The 21,692-nt window shown below is 48.5% G+C and overlaps 1 protein-coding gene across 1 annotated transcript; it reads left to right on the top strand.

Moving 5' to 3' along the window:
- The first annotated feature begins 525 nt into the window (after window positions 1-525).
- Window positions 526-21,328, top strand: ap1m3 (adaptor related protein complex 1 subunit mu 3). Its single transcript, XM_086161963.1, has 12 exons — window positions 526-726; window positions 6,237-6,393; window positions 7,254-7,321; window positions 7,975-8,105; window positions 10,800-10,947; window positions 12,143-12,269; window positions 16,517-16,659; window positions 17,744-17,815; window positions 18,025-18,183; window positions 18,465-18,590; window positions 18,698-18,773; window positions 19,937-21,328. The coding sequence occupies exons 1-12, from the start codon at window positions 685-687 to the stop codon at window positions 19,957-19,959; spliced, it is 1,272 nt and encodes a 423-aa protein (XP_086018089.1). The 5' UTR covers window positions 526-684; the 3' UTR covers window positions 19,960-21,328.
- The last annotated feature ends 364 nt before the right edge of the window (window positions 21,329-21,692 follow it).

Below are 21,692 nucleotides of genomic sequence, written 5' to 3'. Positions count from 1 at the left end.
TCACAAATTTAATGGCAAGAAAATGACATTCAGTGGATACGAGGCTACAAAAGAGGACGGTGGGAGAAGCCGGAGGTCACTGGACTCTGATCGCTTTGCCTCAAGCACTAGTCCGTACTATATCGCTAAATAGAGGTTGTGTTTTGATTAATTTATTAAGGGCAACGGAATATTCTTCATGCTCGAAAAAAAAATTACATTTGTAAATAAATGGACTGGAAAAACTGTTTTCATTTGCAGGACTGAACTCCCAGTTTTCTATGTGAAGAAGTCATTTATTCAAACAGTTGACATTTAATATCATAATATGAACATTTAAAAGGTATCGTCATAAAGGTGTGCACGTCGGGATGTCTAAGGATGAATGCTGCTGTCAGCAAAGACATTTTGAAACTGGATTTAAGGCAAATAAAAACTAAGGCACAACAGAAAGATCAGGAGTGTCAAACTAGAAAAACAACCCGCAGCGAAGCTCCGTGTCCGCCCACACCGGAAGTGGTACGTGCTCACCCCGCCCAGCTTGACGCTCCGCTCGGGGGGAGCCAGCGGCGAGTCTCCGAGGAGGAAGAGGAGGAAGAAGAGCGGGATGGCAGCTCGTATCATCCCGCATAACTGACCCCTTTACCCAGCTGGAGATCCAGACAGCACCCGGCCGAGCCCGGGGCTGGCCCGCCGGTCCGGAGGATGTCTGCGTCCGCGGTCTTCATCCTGGACGTGAAGGGGAAGGTGAGCGTTCGGACCTGTTGGAGCCCGGAGGGGGGAAAGGGGGGTCCCGAACTCCTGAGGACCGGAGGGAGGGATGGACGGTCGATTCATCGATCGATCACACGGGCTTTTACTGTCTATATACCCGCGGTTTGTCCCGGGCGGGCCGGGTAACCTTCCCCGGCATGAGCTCCTCCCGTCCGGCTCAACTTGTCAAACTCGCCCGGCTGGCTGCGGGCGAACCGGGGCTCCGGTCCCCCGCCAGCCGGGGCTCCGGTCCCCCACCAGCCGGGGCTCCCGTCACCGCCGCCCGTCCCCACCAGCCCAACGTACGGACACTTTTATCCATATTAATAATTTAAGACCAACCGAACCGGCCTTATCGACGGAGTTTCCCCGTTTTGGGGCGTTTCCGGGCGTTGCTCCGTGCCGGCTAGCTAAAGGTGGGACAGCGGCTAATGGACCGAAACATTTGGGGGAACTTTGCCCGGAGTGTGTGTGTGTGTGTGTGTGTGTGTGTGTGTGTGTGTGTGTGTGTGTGTGAGAGAGTGTAAGTGGAGGCACACACACGTGGATGAGTCCACCCGATGGAGAGCTTTGGGGTCCGACCAGTTGGTGTATTAGTCAACACACATGGAGCAGCTAGAAGATCCATGTCCATTCTGGACCAGATCTTGTTTAGTCTGGACCAGAACACTTGTCCGTCCTGGACCAGAACATTTGTCCACTCCACAGTGTGGACAGACGTCCATACGGTGTCAGGTGTTGGTGAAGAGCAGCAGTGTGAGACCGGATGTTAAGTTGGTGAAAGATCACCAGAACCTCCTTGGGGTCAATGATCAAACTATTGATCTGTAAAGTCCTAGATGTTTGATAGCTCACGCTGAAGGTCCCGTGTGGACTGGTGTTGAGTACCAGCGTGAACTTCGTCATCACATCGGTGAAGAAGGTGTCCATCTGAAGGAGAGCTCTGGAGCCCAACGTGACTCTTCCAGGCCCGTACCAGATGCATCACACAGGGCTGGAGTCCGACAGGAAATGTTAAACTCTTCATTTTACCACCTGTTTTGAATTTAACGATACTTTTTGTATTAAAAAAAGGGGGAAATTAGCGTGAAATAACCAAAACGCAAGAGCTCAGCGCTTCAGATGATAGGTCACCATGAAGGTACCTGAGCTGGGACTGCTTTATTGGGATTTGAACCTCCACCCTGTGTGAGCAGACTCACTCCATTTCTGCGTTTTTCTTCAATTTCAATTTCAATTTAAACCCCGGAGTATAATATTTGTAAATGGACCTCTGGGATGTTTATGGTGCTGCTCAGAGGGTCCGCTTCAGGGCGTAGATGTTGGAGATGGTAGACCACCTTCATCTGGACCTAAGGGTCGCAATTGTTAATCATTCATGATCCTCCTCACACACACACACACACACACACACACACACAGCTGGTACTTTGACCTGTCGCTGCAGGGTAAAGATGGCTAATGTTAATTAGCTCCCTCGTTGGCCGGAGAACCCCGAGCAACAGTGGGGCTCCAGTGCGCCCAACAACACGCCCTGTGAGCCCACGCACAATGGAAAGCAGCTGCGGCCGAAGCCGGTCCACCAAATAAACGTGCCATTATTCCAGCTGCCGTTAAGTAAGTGGTGCCCGGCGGTGGATTTGCGCTCGGAGCTGGAGGCCGCAGATGGCGGACACAAAGGGGCATTGGCTTTGTCTTGTTTGTTTTTCCTGCCGCCCTTTGCCTCGGGGTTTGTCCTCGGAGGTCGGTTCCCGTTTGAGCCCAAACTGTAGTTAAACTGCGACCGGGATGTTTCTGTGTCCGTGCAGGTCCTCAATCATATCGCAGAGGAGATGAACACTGGGTGCGGAGGAAAAAAGTCCGAAAAAAACCATCTATTCTCGAGCCTAGCCTTTTTAAAAGTTGTTCCTATCTTGTTTTTCTTCAAATGTTTTCCTGCCAGGTTTTAGTCGTGTGATGTTCTGCCCTGCTCTGCGGCATGCATAGGGAGAGGAAGAAGAAACTAATATCCATATTTCTCTGGTTATCTGAGGAAAACATGGCTCATACGTTATACGTGGTTGCAGAGGTGCTTTCCAAATCTCTCACTTTCTATATATATATATCCATCTAGTGTGTATAGCTGGGTGAATGTTTAACAATTTTGATCTCCAGAAATGTAACATGGAACAAGTGTGTCCGCAGTACTTTTATAGAAAATATCAGTATTTCACTCCAGACCCCCAAAAAAACACGGTTTGTAACTAAAACAGAGCTGATGAGGTGGACGGACGGACAGACGGATGTTCTTGGACGTGTGTCCATCAGGGACGTCTGATGCGTTTCTTCTCAAAGAAGACGAGGGATGAACCAGATCGCGCTCAGTTTCACGTCTTTCTTCATTTATTCATTGGTCTTTGTTTCTCATCGTCGCCTCCCTGAGCTGGCAGCAGACTGACACGGTTTTTAACGGCGGAGGAAAGCCCCCCAGTGGGGGCTGGAAATAGCACGGCATCCAATAATACGCTGTTATTGTGACAACTAGTTTGACGTTCTCCATGACAGCGAGTGGAAGAGCACAGCTACTGATGACTGATTTAAGGTGGAATTACCGGCGTGTCTGATGAAAAGAGCCGGTGTGTTTACCCTGAGCTGCACACACACACACACACACACACACACACACACACACACACACGTAATGTCATTGACTCGATATGGGCTTTTCATGCATCACTCGTGCTTTACATACGTAAATATTTAGATATATGTTGCTTGTAAAAACCCGATGGCGCCGTTTGTCGATTCTCATCAGGTTGCTTTGGATTTGAAGTTGATTAGATATGGATTGAACTTCAAATCCAGTGGTCTGGGACTGAAAACCAGCAACTACTAACTTTGAGAAGGTTTTTCTTTGAAGGTCGCTGTGTAAGTCCAAGGTCGGATTTCTTTTTTTTTTTTTTTTTTTTTTAATTTTCTTACGACTTTCCAACGGGTAATGGATATTTTTTATGGGAATGAATGAAATCACTTACCTTTGTAAGTGACCTTTACTGCAGTGACAGTTTAATCTGAAAGTTATTTCATGCTTTATCTGAAAAACAGAAGTCCAGTTTGTGTTTAGCGTCACTCAGTGGTGTGTCTCTGGCAGACACTAAATTTGAGCAGAGAGTGTCTGAATAATTCTGAAAACGCAATCAAGAAAGTTGTGCAAATATATCCCATTTTTTAGAATACTTGCCTATGACAAAAATTCTGCATTTCTTTGTTTAAAACCCTTTTTAATAACCTTGGAAGTCTCATTTCCTGGAAATAAAATCGATACAAATGTGCGTCCGCAGTGCTGGTCCTTGACATGTTGCTGTGATGTGTCGCTCCGTGAACAACACGCCTGGTATCTGGGTGAAAAAGAATAATTGTATTAAATCTAAGGCCGCGTTGGCCATTAGCGTCCAGAGGGAAGGTCTCCGCTTCCGGTCTGGGTGGCAGACGTCCGGTGCAGGACTTCCTCCTCCGTCTGCAGCTGCATGGCTTTCTGGTCCAGCCTGAATGGGGGAGCGGAGATCCGGCGTATCGATGAAACGCGATGTCTTGGATGCTTCTCTCTCTGGCTGACCGTCTGACCGCAGGCATTCCTCAGTGATCTGTATCCTGCAGGTTCTGTTCACGGAAAAGGTCTTGCATGGATTACGTTCACTGCTGCCTTGCTCTCTAGCTATTTAACACCCCCCCGTGCAATCGATTTCAGGCTTCTCTCGCTTAAATCACTAAACCTCTCTGTGAGATATTCAATTCGGTTTGATCGGCGTGGTCTTCCGTCTGCAGCGCTTACTGTCAGCGGTCATCCTAGCGAGGCTCTGCTGTCTGTCCCCCCTCCCGCAGATTGTAAAGGCGGGCTTTATCAGAGTTTCAGACTGTTGAGAAAGCTGTGTTTTGGACAGAAGCCGTTCATCCATTTTCAAGCGTGATGCATGTCAATGCAATATCTTCTGTGAGGTGAATTTTCTTTGTTTCCACGCATTGAGTGTGAGCGTCCTCCTCATGGGGAAAGCCACTGAGCTGTTTGACCAAGCATACTCGCTGTTGTTGGTATCAAAGCACCTGCCATTCGTTACAAAGAAAGTTTAAGGAGACGCTTAGCGACTCAGCATCGGGTTTCTTCATCTTTGAAGAAGATACCCAACATCTGTGTGGTAAATAATTCACTGGTGTCCTCCTGCGGCTGCGGCCCGCGGCCCCGGACGGCTGAGTCAGCAGGTTTGTGCTCAGCCTGCAGCCGGGAAGCGGCTTTGTGCATTAAAAAAATTAAAAAAAGCAGCAGAAGCGGCTTCCTTGGCAACTTGCGGCTGCTCACCCAGGTTTTGTGCTGGAAGTAAAAGGGCGGCTTCCGTGTCTCGGCCCAGGGAAGCGCATCAGCGCGCTAGTCTTTGGCGCGATACCTCCTCATTGTCTTCATCCGGTGATCTCTGACCCCCACGCCCCTCTGACTGAAGCCGAGCACCGGCCTGTTCTCATTGATTCCTGCTCCTCAGATGGTTGGGCTTCCCAGAAAGGCCCTTTCTCCACGTGCGTTTCCTCCTACCTTTGGAGCCGCTGACCCCTGGGTGACCCCTCTGTCTCCGTCTGAAGGACAGGAAGCTCTTTGTGGATCTGTGATGTTGATCCCTGAAGCGTAGGAGCTTTCATCCCTGTCTCCACCTCATTCTGGGTCCAGACTGCAGCAGGACCGCTTTGTGTGTGTGTGTGTGTGTGTGTGTGTGTGTGTGTGTGTGTCCTCACACTGAGAAGTGCCTACAGTCTCTATCTTTGTAAGCTAATTTAAAATCGCAACAGTGACATTTCATCGCAAAAACTGCTCTGTTGTGGAGCTATAAGCTTTGATGGAATTCGGGAGATGTTTACCTGACCATTTGGATCAACGTACCGCAACATCCCACAAAATTAGCATGAATTTTTCATGCTAATTAGCATGAAATTACCATCAAATTTGATTAAAAATTAGCAAAAAATGTCCCTAAATTGAACCAGAAGTGACTAAAAAGGATGAGAAATATATTTTCCTCACAGCCCGAAAACACCCCCGGGAGCAGTGCTTAGCTCGGGGAACACGGGTATTAAAAGAAATAAAATTCAACTAAATGTAACTCCATAAACAACTCATAGTAGGCAATTCATTAGGGAAAAAAAAAAAAAAACATGTATTTTTTTTTTCTCGATGCAAATTACATTTTGAAATGTGTATTAGTGACAAAACCATAAGATGGAATTAAACTGCTCCCCATTTTGCTTCTGCTCATATTTCTTGACGTGATCTTCGATGCAGATCCTTTCTTATTTAGTGAAAATGTCATTCAAATGGTTTCCTCTAAGAAAAGGGTGGCTGTTAGCTGTCAGACGAGGGTTTGCGCCTTGATCCTGTAGGTCCAAGCAGCTGTTTGGACCTGCAGGACCTTGAAGCTTCAGAGCTCAGAGTCAAACCAGGAAATGCACGGTAACCACGGGTTTACTTCTCTTTTCCAACCCAGGTGCTGATCTGTCGGAACTACATGGGGAACATGGACATGAACGAGATCGACCACTTCATGCCCATCCTGGTGAAGAGGGAGGAAGACGCCGAGATGACGCCGGTGGTCGCCCACGGCTCCTCCCACTTCCTGTGGATCAAACATAGCAACCTCTACTGTATCCTCCAAGCAGGAAAGCATGAAGACTGCTTTCTTTCCACTGCATTGTACTGCGCAACGTGTGGTGCACGCTCCGGCCCCTCATCTCCACCCCGGGTGTTCCGTAAGACACGTGATTCTTTCGGCTTCATACTTGACTCCTTGCTTATTGCTTTTCCTAACGCTCTGCTTGAGACGGCTGGACCTGCCTGGGGCCTTGTTCTCCTACCATTCCCAACACACCCCAGGAGCTTAGATCAATGCGTGCACCCCGTAACCGGTCACAGGTCATCAATTCATTCTTTGTTCCGCTGATCCCGTGGTCACGGTCGCCTTGCTCAGATGCAAGCAAGCTCTAGCTGCAATGCACAGGTGGACGTACTCGGTTAACGATGACTCTGAGTTGTGACAGGCTTTACGCCAAAATTCAAATACGCGCTGAATACACTGGCACTATTGGCCAATATTCATGCAGCGACTAACCTTAACGGACTAAGAGGCTCCGCGCTGATCCCTGGTGGAGTCCCACCTCCACCTTCAACTTTTCTGCTACCCCAACAGCACACCTCACCACTGTCTCACAGCGAGCATACATGTCCTGCACCAGTCCAACATACTTCTTTGCGTCTCCAGACTTGCTCATACAATACCAGAGTTCCTCTCTTGGCACCTGTCACTGCACGGTCTATATGTCTGCAAATACAGGATGTAAAGCACTGGATAAACATTGTATTGACCACACAAATTGACGGCCAAGTTGTCCGTCATCAGGGCGGTGTTTAGCTTACCGTCGAAATCGCTCAAAGACCTTGATCTGCACTGTGCAGACCACTGCGCTTGTTGCCGATGAACATTCCCCCTTAACAGTCCTCCTGCCAGTGGTGGCGATGACCAGGAAGAATGCCAACGCCGCTCTGGTCTACTCCTTCCTGTACAAGATCGTCCAGGTACCTCCACCTCGTGCTGTCCTCAGCCTGTCTTGAACCTCATGTGACCTTTTTAATCATTGATGTCAAATGTTGCACTGTTGCTCAAAGATGTAATTCAATTATATTACATAAATTCATTTATGACACAAGGATTATGACACGCTAATTTTATCGTGAATATAAGTCACAATCTTATCTTAAATCCAAGAGGAATAAAGGACTAACGGGTCACATTTCTTATTTAATTTTTTATGCGTGGGACAACTAGGTATCATGTAAGTTGAACAAAATGAAAATTGAAATTTAAATATTTCAATTTTTGAGTATTTTATTTCAACTTCTAAATCATTAATGATCATATAAATGTACCGACATTACTGTGAGTGTAATCATCCACACACAATAAAACAAAAGGAAAAAAAAAAAGGAGTTTCTAAATTCAATATTGATCGAAAATGCTTATTAAACTATTCGAAGAAAATAGTTAAAAAAGTAAAACGGGCCGGACGTGTCCCGCGGGCCGCAAAATGCCCAGGTGAGTTCTAAAGTGTCTTCCAGGGTCGTGATGTCTTCGCACAGATTTAAGGTGGAAAATGACACCAGAACCTTCTTTCTTGGACAGCGCTGTGCTTTTCCTCCAAACATATTGTCCGTCCTCTGTGTGTCTGCAGGTATTCAAGGAGTACTTCAAGGAGCTGGAGGAGGAGAGTATCCGAGACAACTTTGTGACCGTGTATGAACTCCTGGACGAAGTGATGGACTTCGGGTTCCCTCAGACCACCGACAGCAAGATCCTTCAGGAGTAAGTCGCCAAAGTCGTGCAAAGGGAAATGCCCACTTGTGAGAAGACAAAGGAGTTGTTCTGGGAAATTGCGTGACATGTTTCAAGTATTTTTCCATTACCATCCTGCAACCCCAGCTGCTTCCTTTGTACATGAAGCTGTGCTGGACAGCCCAGCCTCTCACGGTGCTCCACGGGCCCCAAACCCATCTGGAGGGATGGAGTGAAATGGAGAAACTGCTCCTCTCAGGACCCGTTGGCTTGTTGAGATTTTCCTCCTTTTGGAGACATTAGTTTCTAAGGACTAATTCAGCAGTCTCACTGGAGCTGGTGTGCAGGTCCTCAGCAGGTCCTCAGCAGGTCCTCAGCAGTGTGGTCTCTGCCCCTCTGCAGCATTTATTCTCCCATGTTCTTCAGCCCCTTCATGGCTCCAATGGAGATGGATGTTCTCCAGGAACATGAATTCCATGAGTGCATATTTGAGAATTAAGGTTCAGCTGTGCGTGTGTACGCGCGTACATGTGCGTGTGTGTGTGTGTTGTTTGCAGTCTGAAGGGAATTGATAATTGCAAGGCTGTTGTTCACATTCGGACATGACGACAATGGACAGACTACACACACACACACACACACACACACACACACACACACACACACACACATTCTATTCTCACCAGTACTTTTTTGTACAGTTTGGGGTGTAAAGGTCAAAGAACTGGAGCAGCCTGAAGGCAGGAGGGTGTGTGCGCGTGTGTGTGTGTGTGTGTGTTAGGTGAATTCAAGCGGTCATTGAGTTGTGTGTATTCACATGAACGCAATGGTTGTGATGGTGTGTGTGTTATGACAGCCGTTGTGATGCTAATGTGCTGGTTTGCTGCCAGCTCCCCTCCATTAGCATTTGTGAGGAGAATCGGGGCAAACACAGCAAACCGCCGAGCCCGAGCCCACCCGTCACCGCCTGTCGTCTCCTACCACCTTCAGTCTCGGCTCTATGTCGACATGAAGGCTTCTAGGTTGGAGGAAGTGGGGCAGAAAACACAAGAGGAGGTGTTTGCATCCATCCATCCATCCATCCATCCATCCATCCATCCATGGCATCTTAACTCAGAAGGTACTGCTGATACAGAAGCACCTGTTGACTCCGATCTGGACAGGAAAAAGGACAAAAGGTTGGCGAGGATGAGATGGATGTTAAGCTGAAGCAAGTCAGAGAGGTCACACAGATGGAGGTCCACGTGACCTCCTGGCATGCAGTGGCCGTCTCTTGTGGCAGATGCAAAGGGGGGATTCATGTGGAGTCCTTGCATTGGCGACACAGCGCTCCATCAGCTTCAAAATTTGGATTCGAGGGGCATTTTTCCCCAGTTCTTTCACAGCCGTGGACACAATGGGGGCCCCGGGCTGCCCCAGACGCTGGTGAACAAGCTGTCGCGGAGAATGCAGCCATGAGATCTGCAGATGGAACCTCAGCTGGGTGAACATCCAACCTCCAAACTGACCCGGTGCAAAGGGCTTGGAATTCTGAGCAGCTGCATCAGAAACATGTGTACATCAGAGCAGCAGCAACGAAGTAGGGCTTTCTATCGCTGCACGTGTGGAGCAGCAGTTACCGCGTTCCTCAAAAACAAGCATTCACCCCCCAATTTAAGTAAATGATCAATGTTTGCTTTACAATTTGTTTGTAAAAGGTGGAATTAATATCTAACATCCTTCCTTCATTGAACCTCCAAACAAATTTCACGTCAGAAGTTGAAGGAGTGGCTCCAACTAGGCTACAGGAGTGTGTGTGTGTGTGATTACAGATGAAGCCTGTTGTGTTTCTGTGTGACGGCAGGACTATGAGGACCGCTGCATTGGGGCTGGTGCATTCACAACCCACTGGTCTGCATTAATATACTCATGCAGATGATATGAAATCGTGCTACATTAAATATTCTGAACGATGATGACGCACGTGTAGAAGTAGGTCCGTGTTCGAGGACGGTTTCGCGCAGAACCCCCCGATGCAGGCCTCTGGTTCACAAAGTCATCCTAAATGGCCCAGAATATATGCAAACAGTGCGTAGAAGTTACAGAATTATCTGCAGCCGCCGTCACGGTAGATTTACGTTGGTCTCGGTTTTCCAATTACACACACGAGTAATCCTGATACAACACAAATACCCAGCTCGTCGGGCGTGTTAGTGCGCCGGGGACGGTATAAATCATGGGATGTGAGTAACATAAAGGGAACATGAGGGATGGGATCCAGGCTGGGAAAGGAGACACTTGCGTGTTTTACATCTCAGCCTGTCAGGGCTGGGCAATGGAGAAATACACGGTTAAAACATTTTAACACATCAAATAGCCCAACTTTTAACCCACAGATGCAACCTCAAATCACCAGTTGCACCAGATTTTATGAAGAAATTTGATTAAGATTTTTTTATTCTCAAAATCAAGAAGTGACCTGAACATCAAATCCAAACAAAATAATGATTATTAGAAAAATAAATAAAAAGAGCTGAAAGTGTTTTTTGGAGTCCTGAAATAATATTATGAATGAGAAATATTTCATTAAAAATGCCCATTTTGAACAGGCTTCCAGATGGAAACTTTGTTCCACTGTTGTGTCTTTTTTGAATTTTAAATAAATCTATAATTGTTTAATTTCAGCTCTTAGCGTGTAGCTGTTTGTGCTCCCGACCCTCATGCCCCCCCGTCTATACCTCCCAGGTACATCACCCAGCAGGGCCATAAGCTGGAGACCGGGGCCGTCCGACCTCCCGCCACCGTCACCAACGCCGTGTCGTGGCGCTCTGAGGGCATCAAGTACAGGAAGAACGAAGTCTTCATGGACGTGATTGAATCGGTGAATCTTCTGGTGAGGAAATATTCTCTTTGGCACCACCTTGAGCTCTCAGGAAGTGCATCGGATGTCTCTGCGTGACAAAACGAACATCCAGGACAATTGAGGATTCAAAACTCAAAGTGTTTGTTATCGGATGGTGTTTTCCCACGTAATAAAACGTTGCTGTCCGCCATGAAGCCACAGAGGTAGCAAGAAAGAGTAGTGAGCAAATTATTGCAGTGAGATTTAAACAGTGCAGAGAAATGTAAACAGCACCAGCAGGGCGTGCACGCTGAAAGGGAGAATGCAAAGTGGATTGTAAACAGTTGTGTGCGAGTTGAGAAAGTGCAGATGGACACGGGAGGAGTTGGCTGCAGCTTTAGGCGAAAACTCACAAAGTGAAGGTTGGATGCAGACCGTTACACAAGATAATGGTTAAAATAGGAGGTTACAATTGTTTTTTTGTTCCAGTAAATTTGGCTCGGTATACTTGACTATTTCCCACTCAGAAAATACATGACTGTGTGTGTGTGTGTGTGTGTGTGTGTGTGTGTGTGTGTGTGTGTGTGTGTGTGTGTGTGTGTGTGTGTGTGTGTGTGTGTGTGTGTGTGTGTGTGTGTGTGTGTGTGTACACTTGAACTTGAACTTCTTTTCCTTAGGGCTTTTCCCTTCAGGGGTCTCCACAGCGAAGCCACTTTCTCTATCTAACCCTATTCTCTGGATCCTCCTCTCAATACATCCATCAATCTTCTCTTGGTCTTCATCTAGACCTCCAATTCCAGCATCCATCTACCAAAATATTCACTATCGCTCCTCCCAACCATCTCAGTCTGGCCATCTCAGTCTGGAGCATACATGTCCTGCACCAGTCTAACATACATTCTGTACACTTAAACACATGAGTGGATGAGACAGTAGACAGAAATGCATTGCAAGTATACAGCCATTTTTATCCCCCTTTTACATTTTGGAACTGTACACACACACACACACACACACAGACTAACTGAGTGGGCCATGTTGCTGGTAGTAAAGCAGAGGTCTGTGAAGGAGTTCCTAAGGGAGAGGGTGGGTCCACGTTGTCAGCCAACAGGAATCTGATGTCTTGTCGTTCTTGGTTGTCAGCTATTTTGGCATTTTCTCTATTACGCGGGTCCTCGCAGAGTTCGTTGAAATGACCACAATGCGCTGACTCTGGTTGTGGGTGTGATTCCCCACCTGTCCGTAGGTTAGCGCCAGCGGCAGCGTCCTGCGGAGCGAGATTGTGGGCAGCATCAAGCTCAGGGTGGTCCTCTCAGGGATGCCCGAGCTCCGCCTTGGCCTCAACGACAAAGTGCTGTTTGAAATCACTGGCAGTGAGTACTGACATTTCATAATCTGTTCACTCTTTCACTAGACTCACTACAAAGGGTGCGTGGAGCTTCTTCTGACTTTCACGTGAACATCACTTTCAGGCACATGATGAAGGTTCAGTATTTGTCAAAGCTCAACATAGGATGGGAGGACAAAAGTCAAGTCCAATATTGTCCATGTTATGGTCGTGATGCAATACAAGCATGACAAGTCAGCTGGACACACACACACACACACACACACACACACACACATACACACATACAGAGCGTGTCTCTGTCTTCAGGCCATTCCAGTCATTTGACCTTTACACCACTCCACTCGGGAACTTAATGTTAAGGGTGTCTGTGTGTGTGTGTGTGTGTGTGTGTGTGTGTGTGTGTGTGTGTGTGTGTGTGTGTGTGTGTGTGTGTGTGTGTGTGTGTGTGTGTGTGTGTGTGTGTGTGTGTTCGCTGAATAGAGAAGCTTTATTATCATTGGATCGTGCAAATACAACATTAAGTGTGTGGATGTGTCTGTATGTCTGTGTGTGTTTGCAGAATAGAGAGGCTTTATTATCATTGGATCGTGCAAATACAACATTAAGTGTGTGTGTGTGTGTTTATGTGTGAGTTGTGTATTGAGGCAGCGATCTCTTTAATTGCCTCTGTAGTAGAAAAGCTCCAAAATAATAATTCAAGTGAACATCTGTCATCCTTGTTCTATATGCGTCCGTCTCCAGGATACTTCCTGTTGTTCTCTCCATATCATATTCTGTAAAACTGAATTGTAAATGATAGTGAGTCAAATATGTTTCTTATCCTCCCTCACCGCCTTCACCGTCCTCTTCCATCGAATCCACCCGTTCCTCGCCCCTTTTCATGCGTTCCCTGTCTCGCCTCTGAGTTCCTCCTCAGAGATGGAGGCTTAGGGTTTGAGGATCCATTCTCAGTCCAGTCCAGTCACCTGATGATGACATTACCTGATCAACCCACATGCAGGTGAAAAGACTGCTTTTCTCCTCTGATGATCCTCTTTGTAGGATCTGCAGCTTTTTTCATTTTTCATCTGGGTGCAGCCTTGATGAGAGCCTGGATAAACGGTGAGGCACTGCCCTCTGCTGGCCTCCACCCAGAAGCCCAGAATACCAGATGACTGTCATTGGACTCTGTTTACGCGGCCAGTCCTGGCCAAGGCGTCCTCGGCTCACGCCGTTTCATGGTTACATCGACATTTCCCACAAATATATTAAGAAAGCATGCCTCCATCACTCTGGCGTATGGCTTCTGTGATGTTAAAAGACAGAACAAGTGTAGGAATTAGTTGTACGAGTATGAGTGCGCTGTCACACAGCGAGTGCTACATGAGGAAAACCGATGGCGTGTGGTAAGGTACACGGCCGGTGAGGCACCTTTGGAACGATATTTGAATCGAAAGAGTTTCTTATTCCCAATAATTTCATCTCATTTTTTTTTTAAACTGAAAACAATTTGTGGTCTTTTCTTTAATTATAGTCCAGGCACATATACTTCTCCACCAAAAGCTCTGGTACTTTGTCGTAAAAGTCCACCTTGTTTTTCTATTTATTTTACCCTACGTTGCTTTTCGAGGGACTCGCATACGCCCCCTGCAGGTGAGGCACAGTATTGCCTGCCTCACCTCATGACTTTTCTCGACGGTTTATTTTCCGATCAGCGATAATATTTGTATCACACACTTACGCTTAATACTTTACACAGCTTGCAGAAGGTGGTGGTGGAAAGAATAACATAATCAATCTTTCTACTAGCATTCTACAGGCGACATACTGGGAAACGCAACCCAATTTGTGACAGATTGCGTGTGCAGAAATTACTTACATTTGATCAGGAAATACAAAAATGCAGCGATTTGCTCTTGAGAATATTTGAAACATGATTGAAATCAGACAGAAAATACATTTATAAATCAGATCAGTGGAAAAATGGTTATCACTGTTTTTTCATAATGTGGGTGAGGCAGAGTCTCACCTGCCACCCCTGACCGCACATCCCTGAGGAAGACGTTTACATTGTTTACATTCGTCGGCTGTACCCCACATGGGGTCGGGAGACATTTGCTTTCTTTTGTTTGCATTGTTTTTTGGGGAACGCTTTGCCCTTCGTTCTGGCTCCCAGACGGAAGTCACTCTTCTGATGGCAGTGCTCAGAAAAGGAAAAGAAAGCATCTGCAGGGAAGTGAAATTAGAACACGGCCACATGTCCTGATTAAACAGATGATTACTAGAAATATAATTTGAATTAATCTCACAAAAATTGCAATCTTGAGGTTCTTTTTCCCCGCTTAAGATGACAGTGCCGTTGTTTGTCGGTTGTCCCGGCGCCGGCTGCTGTTGTTGTCTTAATGGATGTGTGAGGGCAGGTGGTGAACCTCAGGGGACCCACATCTCCCCCGACACACACACACACACGGGTACACACCTTAGTGTGTGTGACAGCTGGTCCTGGATGACCTTTAGGATGACAGAGGGTGGTCTCCAGGGGTAAGATCTGCTCTGCTCAGGCGTGCTTTAGGAAAACACACAAAAACCAGGCAATAAGTGAGCAGGAGAGCTCTGTGAACACACACACACACACACACACACACACACACACACACACACACACACACACACACACACTAACACAGATGGGAGGGGGGGCAGGAAAAAATGCATCCACATCTTCTGATGTTCATTCATACGTTCCTTGAGATGTGCTTGCAGGGCTGAGGAGCTACATGGAGGATTTAGGCCCTCCACTGTCAGCTTAGCTGGGAGGAGGAGAACATCAGGCTTCCAGCAGCTTGCAGATGCTTTCAGAGAAGACGATGCACCTGGAGCTGCACTCCTGAGGCTTTGTCTGAGGCTCAGGGGGAAGCAGACAGCGAAAACCCTATTTCTTCTTCCTTAGCCTTTGAAGAAGCACCAAGTAGATGAACAAACCGCATCATGGCTAAGCGATTACACGACACACGTGTTTGTTGGATTCATCAGTTCTCCGATCAGATTCCACAAACTATGATTTGCATTCACTCCACTCCTGTTTTTAGTTTTTAGCTTGGCGTTGAAGAAGGACTGGTTCCAGGTGAACCGCATGGCCACTGTGTTCATCCCACTGGTGAAGAACCCACGTCTCACTGTGGTCTGAACGTGCTGGACGAAACGCACACTGGTCTTGGTTCTATTCCAGAAGGTTTGAACTCCACGATGGGTTTGTGAAATAAGAAGACACAAAGACGCAGACATTTGTAGATGCCGAGTGCAGAGGTGGCCGCGGAGCAAGGAGCCAGGGGTCATGGCAGAACAGGGAACTGTTCCTGTGGTCCTCTGCAGACTGGAGGAAGCTGCCGTGGACAGAGATGAAGACGGCGATGATGATGATGATGATAATGGTGGTGGGGGTCTAAGGAGGCTGCAGATATGACAAGGTTGGATGACAATGTCCAAATTCGTGAGCTGAGTAAATACTTTGATAAAGTAGTGGAAGCGTCCCTGGAGCTCAGGGTCTGCAGCAGCATCTGATGCTTGGAGATGCAGTGTGACGCCGGAGGTCTTCTGGACTCCAGGTCAACCGTCTCTCTGCACTCGGCATGTTGGAAAGGGTTGGATATGGATCAGCCGGGAGCTGCTCTGACACTCGGACGTCGTGTGAGAGCAGAAAGTAACCTTGACAAGTCCACATCCAGTGTGTGTGTGTGTGTGTGTTATGGTGGAGATGAAGATGAAGAAGCTGAACGGGGACCAGCAGGGGGAGAAGATGACGGTAGCAGTTTGGGAAGCACGCTGAGAGTGTGTGGAGATGGAGACACTGTACAGCAGGGAGGAAGAGGATGGCAGATGGATTCAGAAGCATCGTGTGTGTGTGTGTGTGTGTGTTTGTGTGTGTGTGTGTGTGTGTTTGTGTGTGTGTGTGTGTGTCGTGTCACCTGTTAGACTGACAACTCGGTTTAAGGTTAATGTGAAGTGAAATGTTGAGTCGCTACATATCCAATCTCAGTCAGGAGGCATCTTCAAGAGATTGAAATATGACTGTGTGTGTGTGTGTGTGTGTGTGTGTGTGTGTGTGTGTGTGTGTGTGTGTGTGTGTGTGTGTGTGTGTGTGTGTGTGTGTGTGTGTGTGTGTGTGTGTGTGTGTGCGTGCGTGCGTGCGTGCGTGTGTGTGTGTGTTAGGCAGGGGGCTGTAATCATCACCTTGACCTTGGGTGGAAAACGCTCACTCACGCCAGATGTGTGTGTGTGAATGTGTGTCAGGAGAGAAGAGTAAGGCGGTGGAGCTGGAGGACGTGAAGTTCCACCAGTGCGTTCGTCTGTCGAGATTTGAGAATGACCGCACCATCTCCTTCATCCCCCCGGATGGCGAGAGCGAGCTCATGTCCTACCGCCTCAACACGACAGTAAGGGCCTGCACACACACACACACACACACACACACACACACACACACACACACACACACACACACACACACACACACACGCGCAGAGTTCGTGTGCTCCTCATACGAAACTCTCTGAATGTTGATTTGAACCAAACCAGTAGATTCACAGCCAAAAATCAGCCCTTTTTTTGTTGCAGTTTTTATTTTTACACTGGGGTTAAAACACCCAGACACACCTGTCTGGTGTTTGTTTTCCTCTCAGTTCATCTGGAGGAAAAAAGAGAAGCCCTCCCACGCTAAAGAGGCTTTTAATAAAAATGATCACTTTTGTATCTAAAATGTGATTTATTGAGGAAAACTGTTTGAGCAGAAAGAAGGACCTATGAGAGAGAGTGAAAGCAGACATATCCTCAGCACTGTCTCCTCAAGTCACCAACAACAACATATTCTGCATGGGAAAAAAACCCAAAACAAAACAGGAAGTAGTTTTCTCTCATCATTTAGAGATGAACCCTTCCTTCCCCCGGGGTCTGATGTTTGTCCAATGAATGATCCGCTTAAATCTACTCAAATTCACACACACACACACACACGCGCGCGCACACACACACACACACACACACACACACACTCTGGGTATAAGTTCCCCTAAATGTTTCGGTCCGTTAGCCGCTGTCCCGCCTTTAGCCAGCAGGCACGGAGCAAGGCAAAGCAGGGGGTTATCGTTGCATGAAGATCAACAACCACCTGACAACTAAACACACTGTGTGTGTGTGTGTGTGTGTGTGTGTGTGTGTGTGTGTGTGTGTGTGCGTGTGTGTGCGTGTGTGTGTGTGCGTGTGTGTGCGTGTGCGTGTGTATCACCTCACTGCTCTTCCTGGATGATGTGCGTTCTGCGTTCGCTCCGTTTGTTTATTATGGCTCAGTTTTCCATCCCTGGTGTCAGAATGAGGTGTGAAGCAGGCAAGGTCAGCGTTGGCTGAGGAGCTCACTGGGGAAACACACACACACACACACACACACACACACAAACACTCCCCTCCGGGTCCCGGCGGAGTGTGTGTCTCTGACATTGTCCTCCCCTCCTCTCGCTCTGACAGGTGAAGCCTCTCATATGGATCGAGAGCGTGATTGAGAAGTTCTCCCACAGCCGCGTGGAGATCAAGGTGAAGGTAATGATGGATAACACACACACACACACACACACACAGGTTCGTTATCAACTTGCCAGCAGAAGTTATTTAGTATTTATGCTGCATCCATCACTGCCGAAGTGACCGGAAGCAGCTGCTGGGTGTGGTGACTGATGTCCAGAGTTTCTCTAAGATTCAGACGTGTTGAGCTGATGTTCAGTGTTTTCCGTTCTGACTCCGTCCTGCAGGCGCGGAGTCACTTTAAGAGCCGCTCCACGGCCAATAACGTGTCCATCCTGGTGCCGGTGCCCGGCGACGCCGACTCGCCCAGGTTCAAGACCGGCACAGGCAGCGCCAAGTGGCTGCCAGAGAAGAGCGCCGTGCAGTGGAACATCAAGTCTTTCCCCGTGAGTGTGGAACCGCCGCTAGAAAGCGCTGTCTCCGCTGATTGGCGGCTCCGTCACCGTGGAAACCGCAGATGCCGCCGTCCGCTGAAGACCCTCGCCCGCTTCTCCTGGAATGGCACGGGTCATTCACATTTCCCCGCAGATCAGTGTTTTCCCCTCCGCTTCTTCAATTTTTCCTTTTCCTCATTATGCGACTGTGAGCGTTATCGAGCGCTCAAGGAGACGTCCTGCATCTCCTGACACGTGCTCAGTTAGGTCACTTTTCTCTTCTGCCGGTGCAGGGAGGGAAGGAGTACGTGATGAGGGCCCACTTCGGGTTGCCCAGCGTGGAGAGCGACGAGCTGGAGGCCCGGAGGCCCATCACCGTCAACTTCGAGATCCCCTATTTCACCATATCTGGGATTCAGGTAGGAGGAGTTTTTCAATTCTAACACTGTCCTCTCACTTTCATCACTTGTGTGTGTGTGTGAATGTGTGCTGACATATTTGTATTAAGCCCGTCTATGTCCGCCAGGTTCGCTACCTGAAGATCATCGAGAAGAGCGGCTACCAGGCGTTGCCGTGGGTACGCTACATCACACAGAGTGGAGGTGAGAACGTTCACACATTCGCTCTTGGTTGAAGATGGCTTCTTCACGGAGAAGCACAAACCCATCTAGAAGCACCTCCGGTTCCAGAACGTAGTTCTGCAGTTTTATACGGAGCGTGGTGCTGTCTGGTACCAAGCGCACACTGGAGGGATGCCCTCTGAGAACCAGTGGAAATTCTCTGTCCAGATTTGAATGTGGCTCAATTTAACACACACACACACATGGTCCAGAGTCATCGAAGTGGTTGCGTGCCCCCAGGAGGAACCTGCAGCCTCACATCTGTCCAAAGCAAAGAAAAGGCAGTGAGACATCAGCATCCGGCTGCCTCTCATAGCTCCCCCTGGACCGGCAGCTTCTGATGAGGCGCGAATGGAGATGATGTGGAGATGGAAGCCCATCCATCATCTCATTATCCATCCACGGCCGTTTAGCTGTTAGCTTTAGCCTCCCGGGGTCAAATGAGACCAGACTGACTCTGCAACAACGAGCTAACAGATCATAGTGGAGCAGAACAAAGGACACACACACACACACACACACACACACACACACACACACACACACACACACACACACATACACACATACTTTTGCCCGTGTCCCCTTCGCTGACCCCCTGGATTGATGACTGGGCATTTGTTTCCTCCTGTGAACATTGAACATCACAACCGGAAGCAGTTGCTGCACCGACAGCAGGTCTGGGTCCACTGGCCTGAGGTGCAGGACCACCAGGTGGCGCTGCAGTCTGGAGGAACAGCAAAGTTCTGCTGTTTCGGGACTTAATTCAGTGAAAGTCCCAGTTAAATGAATGGAGGGATGAATATCTGTCCTGTATCTGTTCTGGGTCCACATCCCCTTCCATGGGGAAGGTATCTTCCTCCAGGCTATCCGTGATACATGGTGATCATGAACACTGGTCCAAAACGGCTTCATTGGATCCGGATCAGCATCTGTTTTACTTCTAAGATCTAGAGGAAGGAGTCTCAGGTCATCTGCTCTGCTGAGGGTCTCGGCTGGAAGTCAGCGCGCCTGAGTGGACGAATCCCCTTAGATGGATATGATTGACAGCTGACGAGCGGTGCCGAGGCTAATGCTAATGCTAATGTGGTTTGGTTGAGGGGAGGAGAGCGGTGCGCTAACGCTTCGCTGTTGTGTCTCTGCAGATTACCAGCTCCGGACTAACTAGAGGACGCCGCTGCTGCCGGTCGGGTCGATCTGCTCCTCCTGCGGAGGGAAGACGCAGCAGCGCGCAGGAAATGCCGATCCGGACGCCGTCCCGTCGGCGAGGACAGGAAGTTCTCCTCAGTACTCACACCAGCGCTCCATTTAACCTGGAGGAAAACATCTCCATGTGACCTTTGCTTTGACTTCCATCAGCGCTCCGACCCAGCCGCGCCTGTAGGACACCTTTGCTCACGTCCGTCCAGCTTTAGCACCGTGAGCGCCGTCCAGTCCCGGTCGACCATTTGTAAGGCGCGGTATTGCCCAAGGCACCGGCCATGGAAGCTGCACCGTCCCTCTGCGTGAAAAGCGTCAGTCCTCTGACACCCCTGAAGGCTGCACGTCCGCTTTTTATCATTTATTAATCAGTGTTTGGTCGTCTGAAGAATTTGTTTGAGGATTTCACCGACGTGGTCTCCTAGCTCATTGCTTTGTCTGCTGGGCATGGGGCTGCAGCAGGAGTCAAATAACACATTAAATATTCCTCATGTGACTCCACAGAGGTCATGAATGGTGAGACTTCACCTGAACCTAAGAGGCGCTCCCCCTCCTTGGAGGAGAGGTTCGTGCAGATCACTTTTGAGGCGCATTCTGACTGAAGTGCGTTGGAGAACATGAAGTGCAAACCCACCTCCTGTGTGCGCAGGACATCCAGCATCAGGACACTAATCCCCGAAAAGCTTCCGCAGAAGAAAATCTGCCACGTTCCCTCTGACGGAGGGGGGACAAACAACCCGACCCTGCAGGTCAGGAGGCGGGCGCTTCTCGGGGAGGACTGCAGGACTCCTGTGAGTGATGTCTTTTTTTCTTCCCTTCTTCTTTTTTGTCCTGCTCCCTGCCCGAGAGGGAGCCGTGCTTGGCAACGACATCCCCTTTGGTCCGCCGCCTCGTGCATGGCGCCTCCAGCTTGCTGTCCGTCATTCCGCCAACAATGGCTAACTGTGTGACCCCCCTTTTGTCTCCAGGCCATTTATGTGCTGCCCGAATTAAAAATAAATAAATAAATAAAATAAAATATTGAAAGACACACACACACATACACACACCTATAAGTGTGACTGAAAATGTTCCAAGGAGAAAACCCTGCTTTATCTGCCGCCGAGCACGAGGATCCGTCCACCTTCCTGCGGTGGAGCCTCTGACACAAAGGGCCCTTTTCTCAGAAACCCAATTCATAGGAGTGTGTGTGTGTGTGTGTGTGCGTGTGTGTGCGCGCGTGCGCTGTGGTTCCATCCCCAGTGGCTATGAACCATTTTGACAGTTTGTTTTCTGAGCCTTGGGTCGTAGCGGTTTACTTTTATATCTTTTACCTGAAATAAACACGATAAAAGTTCCTTGCAGTGTTTGTGTGCTGAAACACGCCGAGGTTCTGGCCTTCGGGTCGGCCATTGATTTTTAACATCGCAATAGTTTTAATGTTCTAGTCCTGGGATCCAGATTCTCCGCCGCCGCCGTCGTCACGGAGACGGAGCACTTGTGACAGCAAGATAACATCTGGCCTCGGAGGAGGCGGAGCTCCTCCTGCTTTATGAAACGTGTTATTTGTTTATTTTTTACAGCAGTCAGGTGTTTGTGTTCCATCAGGTGCACCTCGGTAACGTGCACACCTCTCAGGCGGCTTTTATGGACCCTCAACGTGACCTCCTTCTTGTGGAACGCCTTCATAACGCCGGCCTTTATGGCCCTGTTTACTCCCGT

Source organism: Fistularia commersonii, chromosome 16 (genome assembly GCF_037954325.1).
Source record: "Fistularia commersonii isolate RoL2024-O1a breed Wild chromosome 16, RoL_Fcom_v1.0, whole genome shotgun sequence".
In the NCBI taxonomy this organism is placed as follows: domain Eukaryota; kingdom Metazoa; phylum Chordata; class Actinopteri; order Syngnathiformes; family Fistulariidae; genus Fistularia; species Fistularia commersonii.
The sequence above is the reverse complement of the archived record's forward strand: the minus strand, read 5'-3'. Positions and strand labels throughout refer to the sequence as shown.